Below are 10905 nucleotides of genomic sequence, written 5' to 3' on the forward strand. Positions count from 1 at the left end.
GCGCTGTACTAGGTGGCTTACGTGAGACCTTTAGGTCACGTTTATTTCACTTCTCTTAGAGCGGTGGTCGGCAAACTCCTTAGTCCACAGAGTCAAACACCAACAGTACAATGATGGACATTTCTTTGGGGAGCCACATTTTTTTTTTAATACATTTTATTGATTTTATACAGAGAGGAAGGGAGAGAGATAGAGAGCTAGAAACATCGATGAGAGAGAGTCATCGATCAGCTGCCTCTTGCACACCCCCTACTGGGGATATGCCCGCAACCAAGGAACATGCCCTTTACCGGAATCGAACCCAGGACCTTTCGGTCCCCAAGCCGATGCTCTATCCATTGAGCCAAACCAGTCTTGGCGAGCCACGTTTTTTTAAACTTAAACTTTTTCTAACTCCACTTCTTCAAGACAGACTCGTCCAGGCCAGGGTATTCTGTGGAAGAGCCACACTCAAGGAGCCCAAAGAGCCGCACGTGGCTCGCGAGCCGCAGTTTGCCGGCCACGGGTCTTAGAGTAACACCAGGCATCAACCATTCAAACTTATATTTCCCTAAGAATCCATCAAAAACATTGAAGGAATGAATGCCTTGTGTGTTGTTTGGATCCTATAGGTTTATCCTCACCATTAAAACATGAGAAAAAAAAAAGAGAGGGAACAGATTAGGGCCGAACTCGAGCCGCCACTCGTGCCCAGGTTCCTAATTGGGGTCCTTGAAGATAGTTTTCTCTATTGGGGATTCTTAAAGATAAAAACTTGGCCCTAACCAAAAAAAAAAAAAAAAAAAAAAATTGGCCCTAACCGGTGTGGCTCAGTGGATAGAGTGTCGGTCTGTGGACTGAAGGGTCCCAGGTTCAATTGTGGTCAAGGGCTCATGCCTGGGTTGTGAGCTCGATCCCCAGTGGGGGGCATGCAGGAGGCAGCAGATCAATGATTCTCTTGTCATTGATGTTTCTCTCTCTCTCTCTCTCTCTCCCCCTCTCTCTCTGAAGTCAATAGAAATATATATATAGCCGAAACCGGTTTGGCTCAATGGATAGAGCATCGGCTTGGGGACTGAAAGGTCCCAGGTTCGATTCTGGTCAAGGGCATGTACCTTGGTTGCGGGCATATCCCCAGTAGGGGGTGTGCAAGAGGCAGCTGATTGATGATTCTCTCTCATCGATGTTTCTAACTTTCTATCCCTCTCTCTTCCTTTCTGTACAAAATCAATAAAATATTTTTTTTTTAAAAAGAAATATATATATATGTATTTCTATCAATATATTAATTTTTGCTCCCAAAAATGTGCTAGGTCTTATTTTCAGGGGATGTCTTATTTTTCCATGAAGAAGAATACAGTACACATTGATTGTTAAATGAAAATAAAGGAAATTTATTACCGGTATACAGTACGGTAGTACGGTCGTTGTCAACACAAACCAGACAGACTGTGAATCCTACAGTATCAAGAATGTACTCATTTATTCAATGACAATCATGTCATCATCTTCTGGAACATCATCCTAACAATCCAATTCCTGAGTTTCCTGGTGAATTTCCTGTGACTCCATTTCTTTCAGAATCAGTGGGCCAAATCTCTCATGGTTAGCCTGGGGGGGGGGGGGGGCTTATTTTCGGGGGGATGCCTTATATTTCACTCAGAAGGAAACCTGTAAGTAGGTCTTATTTTTGGAGGATATCTCACACACATACACCCATATATATATACATGTATACGTATATATATGTATATATATACATATATATGTGTGTATGTATATATACATGTATATGTGTATATATTTATATATGTGTGTATATATGTGTGTGTGTGTGTGTGTGTGTGTATATATATATATATATATATATATAAATTTTTGGAAGGGAGCAGCAAAACCACCTACAATCATTCCCTACATCAAATGGGTGTTTTGATGGCATAAAAGATGCGCTTTCTGACGGAAGCTCCTGCCGCACTGGCCGCAGGGGAACGGCTTTTCGCCCGTGTGCGTCCTCTGGTGCGTGAGGAAGTGGGAGCGCTGGTTGAAGGCCTTGCCGCACTCGGGGCACGGGTACGGCCTCTCCCCGAGGTGGATGCGCCGGTGGGTCAGGACGTGGGAGCTCTGGCTGAAGCTCTTGCCGCACTCGCCGCACCGGTAGGGCCTCTCCCCGGTGTGGGTCCGCTGGTGCTTGAGGAGCGCCGAGCTGTCGGCGAATCCTTTGCCGCAGGCGCCGCACGCGAAGGGCCGCTCGCCGGTGTGCGTCCTCCGGTGCGCGGCCAGGTGCGAGCTCTGGCTGAAGCTCTTGGGGCAGGACGGGCAGCTGAAGGGCCTGTCCCCCGAGTGCGTGCCCATGTGCGCCACGAAGTGGGAACTGTCCGCGAAGCCTTTCCCGCACGCGGGGCACCGGAAGGGCCGCTCCCCGGTGTGGGCGCGCCGGTGCTTGGCCAGATCGGAGCTCTGGCCGAAGCTCTCCCCGCACTCGCCGCACCGGTAAGGCCTCGCTCCCGTGTGGGTCCGCTGGTGGGTGATGAGGTTGGAGCTGCGGCTGAAGGTCTTGTGACACTGGAGGCACGTGTAGGGCTTCTCCCCGGTGTGGGTCCTCTGGTGCATGACGAGGTGCGGCTTGCGGCCGAAGGTTTTCCCGCACTCCGGGCAGGCGTAGGGCCTCTCCCCGGTGTGGGTCCTCTGATGCTTGACGAGCGTGGAGCTGTCGCCAAATCTCTTCTCGCACCCGCCGCACTGGTAGGGCTTCTCCCCCGTGTGCGTGCGGCGGTGGGTGACGAGGTCCGAGCTCTGCTTGAAGCCTTTCCCACACTCGGTGCATGCGTAAGGCCTCTCGCCGGTGTGGGTCCTCAGGTGTCGGATGAGATAGGAGCTCTGGCTGAAGGTTTTCCCACATTCCGCGCACGCGGGCTTCTTTCCCGTAGAGCCCTCCGGGAGCCTGTTTAGATCCTCGCCCTGACGACGGCCCTCCCCTGGAAGGGTCCCCAGTTCTGCTTCAAGGCCCCTCTCCCAGCTTCCTCCCCAGCTGGGTGTCTGATAAACCTCTTTACCGGCCCCTTCTGAGGATGCTCCGCTTGGCTCTGCTGTTTCAGAAGCATATTGGGGGAGTTTTTCCAGCTGACCCTCCAAGTCTGAAAAATTAACAGAAGTGACTGAGGATAAAGTTGTCGGGAACGTACATCGGAAGGCAGCAAGAAATATATATATTTTTAAATATATTTTATTGATTTTTTTTACAGAGAGGGAGGGGGAGAGAGAGAGAGAGAGTTAGAAACATTGATGAGAGAGAGTCATCGGTCAGTTGCCTCTTGCACGCCCCCCACTGGGGATGTGCCCACAACAAAGGTACATGCTCTTGATCGGAATTGAACCCGGGACCTTTCGGTCCAAAGGCTGACGCTCTATCCACTGAGCCAAATTGGTTTCGGTGGCAGCAAGAAATATTAAAATGAGTGTTTTTGCCACAGACTGTACATAATCTGATTACGTTGATATTCACTCTGTAAAAAGTTTATTGATGTCCACTGAGCTCATGGAAAACATGAGTGCCTAAATGCTTTTTATTTTGTTACGATGACCAGATAAATTTTGCGATGACCTTTTACATCATTTAAGAGTAAGCAACAAGCCGAAGCCGGTTGGCTCAGTGGTAGAGCGTCGGTCTGCGGACTGAAGGGTCCCGGGTTCGATTCCGGTCAAGGGCATGTACCTTGGTTGCGGGCACATCCCCGGAGGGGGGTGTGCAGGAGGCAGCTGATTGATGTTTCTCCCTCATTGACGTTTCTAGCTCTCTATCTCTCTCTCCCTTCCTCTCTACAAAAAATCAATAAAATATATTAAAAAAAGAAAAAAAAAAGTAAGCAAAAAGTTGTCAAAATGAGGCAACTCCTTTCAAAGATGTCAGAGTGGAAATGAAAGCGAAATGCTTACTTAGAAAGAGACTTTATTTGGTCAATTCCTGACTGCCCAAGAACTCAGATTTAAACTTCCGATAGGGCCGAAACCGGTTTGGGTCAGTGGATAGAGCATTGGCCTGCGGACTGAAAGGTCCCGGGTTCGATTCCGGTCAACGGCATGTACCTTGGTTGCAGGCACATCCCCAGTAGGAGGTGTGCAGGAGGTGTGCAGGAGGCAGCTGATCGATGTTTCTCTCTCATCGATGTTTCTAGCTCTCTATCCCTCTCCCTTCCTCTCTGTGTAAAATCAATAAAATATATTTAATAAGTAAATAAACTTCCGATAGGAAGCCCAAAACTGCAGGGAAGCGTTTTTTAATTTTTCTCCCACCAAGTAACGCTCACATCTCACCTGTGTGACTCTCCCTCAGGATGCCTCTCGCCTCAAAATGTTGGAGGGGCAGGAGCCACGGCTCCTCTTTCTGGTCCAGCTGGGAGATGACACGTGGTCTGGAGATTCTACACAGGAAGATGAAGAGGGGATGTTGAACTGAGCCAATCGCAGAGGCCTGGCCCAAATCTAAGCCCTCCTCCTTCCCTAGGGAGAAGGGGGACATCCAGAGAAACCTCATGTGTGTTTTGTCTCATTAAAAGGGCAGCCACGGCCAAAACCGGTGTGGCTCAGTGGATAGAGCGTCAGTCTGCGGACTGAAAGGTCCCGGGTTCGATTCCGGTCAAGGGCATGTACGTTTGTTGCGGGCACATCCCCAGTAGGGAGTGTGCAGGAGGCAGCTGATTGATGTGTCTCTCTTATCATCGATGTTTCTAACTCTCTATCCCTCTCTCTTCCTCTCTGTAAAAAAATCAATAAAATATATTTTTTAAAAATAAAAGGGCAGCCACGATAAAGTGATCAAAGAGCGTGATCTCCCCAAGAGGCTGAGGAAAAGCTCTTTTCCTCCCATTAAAAAAACAAACAAGCCCTAGCTGGTTTGGCTCAGTGGATAGAGCGTCAGCCTGCGGACTGAAGGGTCCCAGGTTCGATTCCGGTCAAGGGCATGTACCTTGGTTGCAGGCACATCCCCAGGAGGTGGTATGCAGGAAGCAGCTGATCCAAGTTTCTAACTCTCTATCCCTCTCCCTTCCTCTCTGTAAAAATATATTAAAAAAAAAACAAAAACAATAAAAACAGCAGAATCTCAGAAGGAAGGTGGGGGAGGGTGTGTGGGTGAGAGATAATCAACCAAAGACTGTGTATGCATATATGCATAACCCATGGATGCAGAGAGTGGGGTGGTGAAGGCCTGGAGTGAGGAGGCTAGTGGGGGTGTGTGAGGGGGTTGGGGGGGTGGATGGAGGATAAAAGGGGACATATGTAATACTTTCAACAATAAATTATTATTATTATTTTAATCAGGCAGAGGTCATTGAAACTCTAGGGTAAGTACAATAACTCATCTCGGAAGGCACAAGGCTAAACCCATGTGGAAAGATAATTTTGTCAGGAACAAAGCCGCCATGACCTCACTCTTAGAGAGAATCAAGGGATTAACTATAATACTGGCCTTTAATTTTTTTTCCCAGAAGGACAGCAATAGATACTGCTATGAGAAAAAGACAAACACTTGTAAGAAAAAAAAATAATGAACAAAGGACATGCATAGGCAATTCGCAAAAGAAAGAAAAGTAGCCTGTACACATATGGAAAATCTTTATAGATAGATAGATAGATAGATAGATAGATTTATTTCAGAGAGGAAGGGAGGAGAGAGAGATAGAAGCATCAATGATGAGAGGGAATCATTGACTGCTGCCTCCTGCACGCCCTCCACTGGGGATTGAGCCCACAATCCAGGCATGTGCCCTTGACCGGAATCGAACCTGGGACCCTTCAGTCTGCAGGATGACGCTCTATCCACTGAGCCCAACCAGCCAGGGCTAGCCAAATAAATTTAAATAAAAACGATTGTCCAGCCTGTGTTGCTCAGTGGTTGAGCATCGATCCATGAAACAAGAGGTCACTGGTTCGATTCCTGGTCAGGGCACAGGTTTTTGGGCTTGATCCCCAGTAGGGGATGTGCGGGAGGCAGCCAATTGATGATGTTTCTCTCTCATCAATGTTGCTCTCTCTGTGTCCCTCTCCCTTCCTCTCTCTCTAAAGTCAATTTTAAAAACATATTTTAAAAAATTAAAACAATGGCACACTTAGGCAATAAGTGTAGAGGTGAAGAGTGCAAACTCAAGAGTCATATTGCCTGAATTTGAATCCTAACCCTGTCTCTTACTAGCTGTGTGATCTCAGGAAAGTTATTTCAATTCTGTCTATGTCTTTATCTATAAACTAGGGATAATGATAATATCTACTTTATAGAGTTATAAGGATTAAGTGGTAAGTCCTCAATAAAAGTTACCCTGTTTCCCAGAAAATAAGACAATCTCTTATATTAATTTTTGCTTCCAAAGATTCGCTAGGTCTTATTTTCAGGGGATGTCTTATTTTTCCATGAAGAAGAATACGGTACAAATTTATTGTTAAATGAAAATAAAGGAAATTTATTACCTGTATATGGTACGGTAGTATGGTAGTTGTCAACACAAACCAGACAAACTGTGAATCCTACAGTATCAAGAATTTACTCATTGATTCAATGACAATCATGTCATCATCTTCTGGAACATCATCCTAACAATCCAATTCCTGAATTTCCTGGTGAATTTCTTGTGACTCCATTTCTTTCAGAATCAGTGGACCAAATCTCTCGTGTTTAGCCTAGGGGGGCCTTATTTTCGGGGGGATGCCTTATATTTCACTCAGAATGAAACCTGTAAGTAGATCTTATTTTCGGAGGATGTCTTATTTTCGGGGAAACACGGTAGCTATCCTTACTAATTAACCCAGACTCTTAAAATATAATAGCGACCATGATGGTAGACTAGAAAGAAAAGGACAGTTTCCTATAATGCTTTTGGGAATAAGTAAATTGATTTAATCTTTTTAGAAGGCAGTGGGCAAAAACATCAAATACCTGAGAAATGTACCTAGTTGTGGTCCCAGCGATTCTAATTCTGGGAATTGTAAGAAAATGAAAAAAAAATAAAAGTTGTGCAAAAGACGTATTAGCTACTTATTAACTAACTATAATTCAATAAGGAAGACTTTATTAAAAAAAGATAATGAGCTAAGAATTATTTATCACAATACTGGTGAGAATCTGGAAAGAACATAAATCAATTAAATGTCCCACAACAAAGGCATACGAAAGGCATATTTGAGCCATACGAAACTGCTGTTTATTTTTTTTATTTTTATTTTTTAATATATTTTATTGATTTTTTACAGAGAGGAAAGGAGAGGGATAGAGAGTTAGAAACATCGATGAGAGAGAGTCATCAATCAGCTGCCTCCTGCACACCCTCCACTGGTGATGTGCCCGCAACCAAGGTACATGCCCTTGACTGGAATCGAACCTAGGACCTCTCAGTCCACAGGCCGATGCTCTATCCACTGAGCCAAACCGGCTTCGGCTGTTTATTTTTTTAAATACGTTTTTATTGATTTTTAGAGAGAGATGAAGGGGAAGGCAATAGAAGCATTGATGAGAGAGAAACATCATCCACCAGCTGCCTCCTGCAAGCCTCCCACTGGGGACTGTCAGAGTCTCAAAGGAGGAAAGAATGAACTTATTAGATCATCTGGGCCCCCAAATGGTGCCAGCACCCAGGGACAGGGAGTCAGAGCTCCTAAGGGACTCTAGGGAGGGTTTTTCCGGGCAGAGAATTCTCTGGGCAGGCCCAGAGGGGAAAGATAATAGTCTTAGCAAGTAGAATGTGACCTAAGCAAAGGGAATGTGGTCCAACAAAAGGGAATGCCGGAGGTAAAGCAGCCCAAAGGTCAATTCCCAGCCGGAGCCGGTGTGACTCAGTGGATGGAGCATCGGCCTTAGGACTGAAGGTCCCAGGTTCAATTCCAATCAGGGGCACATACCTGGGTTGCGGGCACATCCCCAGTAGGGGGTGTTCAGGAGGCAGCTGATCAAGGTTTCTCTCTCATCGATGTTTCTAACTATCTCCCTTTCTCCCTGTTAATATATTATATATATATATTTTTTCCTTTTTTTTTTTTTTTAAGTGCCATAAAAATGGAAGTCCTCCATTCTTTGCCAAGGAGGCAACAGTTATTCTCACAGGGATCTGGAGCTCTAAGAGACCAGCATCCCAAGAGACCAGTTAGACTTAGGCCCTTTCATTTATTTATTTATTTTTAATTTATTTTTTAAAAATATTTTTTATTGATTTTTCACAGAGAGGAAGAGAGAGGGATAGAGAGTTAGAAACATCGATGAGAGAGAATCATCAATCAGCTGCCTCTTGCACACACCCCACTGGGGATGTGCCCGCAACCAAGGTACATGCCCTTGACCGGAATCGAACCCGGGACCTTTCAGTCCACAGGCCGACGCTCTATCCACTGAGCCAAACCGGTCCCGGCTAGACTTAAGCCCTTTTAAAATATAGGGCTTAAGTCTAAAGGAGAGTAGCAGCCTGCCCAGCTGGGTATGGCTCAGTGGTTGAGCACCCACCCAGGAACGCAAAGGTCACTGGTTCGATTCCCAATCAGGGCACATACCCAGGCTGTGGGCTTGATTCCCAATAGGGGGGTGCAGGAGGCAGCCAATGGATGATGTTTCTCATCATTGATGTCTCTCTCTCTCTCTCTCTCTCTCTCTCTCTCTCTCTCTCCCTTTCTCTCTCTCTAAAAATCAATAAAAACATACTAAAAGTGCCGAAACCAGTTTGGCTCAGTGGATAGAGCGTCGGCCTGCGGACTGAAGGGTCCCGGGTTCGATTCTGGTCAAGGGCAATGTACCTTGGTTGCGGGCACATCTTCTGTGGGGGGTGTGCAGGAGGCAGCTGGTCGATGTTTCTCTCTCATCAACGTTTCTAGCTCTCTATCCTTCTCCCTTCCTCCCTGTGGAAAATCAATAAAATATATATTTTTTAAAAACATATAAAAAGTAAATAAGTAAAGGAGAGTAGCATCCTTACCCTTTGAGAGCCCATTCTCCTAACGGTGCTGGGTCGTACCCCGGAAGAGGGTTCTCTAAGTAGTGCCCGTCCTTCCCTGAAGTCCCCAGCCGCCACATCACGGAGGGTCATGGGGTCCTAAAGCAACAGACCCCGTTATGCATCCAGCTCTCGGGACAGCCTCCCATGGTCTGAAAAGCAAAGGACAGCTCCCGAGGACATCCATATACGCAAACAAAACCCCTCCCCCCCCACCCTCCACTAGACTAGCTCTCGGGTGAATTCTGTCCACCACAGGAGGTTTGATTTTCTTACTCTGTTTCTATTTATTTATTTACTAGAGGCCCAGTGCACAAAATTCCTGCATGGGGGGAGAGAGGGGAGTGTTCCTGGGCCCAGCCTGCACTCTCTCCAAATCTGGGACCCCTGGAGGGATGCTCGACTGCCCGTTTAGGCCTGATACTGGTGGGATCAGGCCTAAAGGGGCAGTCCAACAGCCTCCTCACAATCCAGGACTGCTGGCTCCCAACCGCTTGCCTGCCTACCTGCCTGATTGCCCCTAACCGCTTATGCCTGCCAGCCTGATCACCCCCTAACCACTCCCCTGCCAGCCTGATTGATGTCTAACTGCTCCCCTGCCGGCCCAACTGCACCTAACTTCCCTTCCCTGCTGGCCTGGTCGCCCCCATCTGCCCTCCCTTGCAGGCCTGGTCCCCCTTAACTGCCCTGCACTCCAGGTCTGGTCCCTGCAACTGCCCTACCCTGCAGGCCCAGTCCCCCCTAACTGCCCTCCCCTGCAGGCCTAGTCAGCCTCAACAGCCCCCCCCACTGCAGCCCTGGTCCCCCCCAATTGCCCTCCCCTGCAGGCCTGGTCCCCCCAACTGCCCTCCCCTGCAGGCCCTGTCCCCCCAACTGCCCTCCCCTGCAGGCCCAGTCCCCCCCAACTGCCCTCCCCTGCAGGCCTAGTCCTCCCCAATTGCCCTCCCCTGCAGGCCTGGTCCCCCAAACTGCACTCCCCTGCAGGCCTTGTCCCCCCAACTGCCCTCCCCTGATGGCCATCTTATGGTGTCCATCTTGTGTCCACATTGGGGCAGCCATCTTTGACCGGCCCTGGCTGGTTTGGCTCAGTGGATGGAGCGTTGGCCTGGGGACTCGGGGGTCCCGGGTGCGGTTCCAGGCAGGGGCATGTATCTTGGTTGCTGGCACATACCCAGTGGGGGGTGTGCAGGAGACAGCTGATCGGTGTTTCTCTCTCATAGATGTTTCTAACTCTCTATCCCTCTCCCTTCCTCTCTGTAAAACATCAATAATATATATATATTTTAAAAAGTTTCCAACAGAAACAAACACAAGTCAGCCACTGAACCTGCTACAAAATACTCTTGTGTTCCAAAATTCAGGATCGACCAGATGGGGGTGAGGAAGTTTTTACACTTTCCCATCTTCCTCTCAACAATCAAAGCACCTAGAACTTCTAGGCTACACACACACACACACACACACACACACACACACACTTTTCTCATGGAAACGTGAATCCATGTACAGCCACTGCTATTGGTCACTGCTCCAATCCTGAGAAACCGTAGAAATACATTTCACCTCTCTGGCTTAAAACCTTCACCAACAGACGAAACCGGTGTGGCTCAGTGGATAGAGCGTCAGCCTGTGGACTGAAAGGTCCCAGGTTCGAAAATATATATTTTTATATTTTAAAAAAAAATTTATTGAGTTTTTACAGAGAGGAAGAGAGAGGAATAGAGAGTTATAAACATCGATGAGAAACATCCATCAGCTGCCTCTTGCACGCCCCCTACTGGGGATGTGCCCGCAACCAAGGTCCATGCCCTTCACCGGAATGGAACCTGGGACCCTTCAGTCCGCAGGCCGACACTCTATCCATTGAGCCAAACCGGTTTTGGCAATTATATATATGTATATGTATATATGTATATATGTATATATATATATATATATATATATATATATATATATATAT

At 47.3% G+C, this 10905-nt stretch overlaps 1 protein-coding gene across 2 annotated transcripts; it reads right to left on the minus strand.

Annotated features, from left to right (window-relative positions):
- Positions 1–1283: 1283 nt before the first annotated feature.
- On the minus strand, positions 1284–9637 carry ZNF774 (zinc finger protein 774). 2 transcript variants are annotated; one of them, XM_084869213.1, is made up of 4 exons: positions 9471–9637; positions 8928–9438; positions 4294–4400; positions 1284–3116 (listed from the first exon to the last, which is right to left on the minus strand). In XM_084869213.1, exons 2-4 carry the CDS (start codon positions 9023–9025, stop codon positions 1894–1896), a joined length of 1428 nt encoding a protein of 475 aa, XP_084725339.1. In that variant the 5' UTR covers positions 9026–9438; positions 9471–9637; the 3' UTR covers positions 1284–1893. The 2 variants fall into 2 exon arrangements, with proteins under 2 accessions (XP_084725339.1, XP_084725338.1); XM_084869212.1 differs by having other exon boundaries at positions 8928–9637.
- Between the last annotated feature and the right edge of the window lie 1268 nt (positions 9638–10905).

The sequence above is a fragment of the Pipistrellus hanaki genome, assembly GCF_964339955.1.
Source record: "Pipistrellus hanaki genome assembly, chromosome: 21".
Classification (NCBI taxonomy): Eukaryota; Metazoa; Chordata; class Mammalia; order Chiroptera; family Vespertilionidae; genus Pipistrellus; species Pipistrellus hanaki.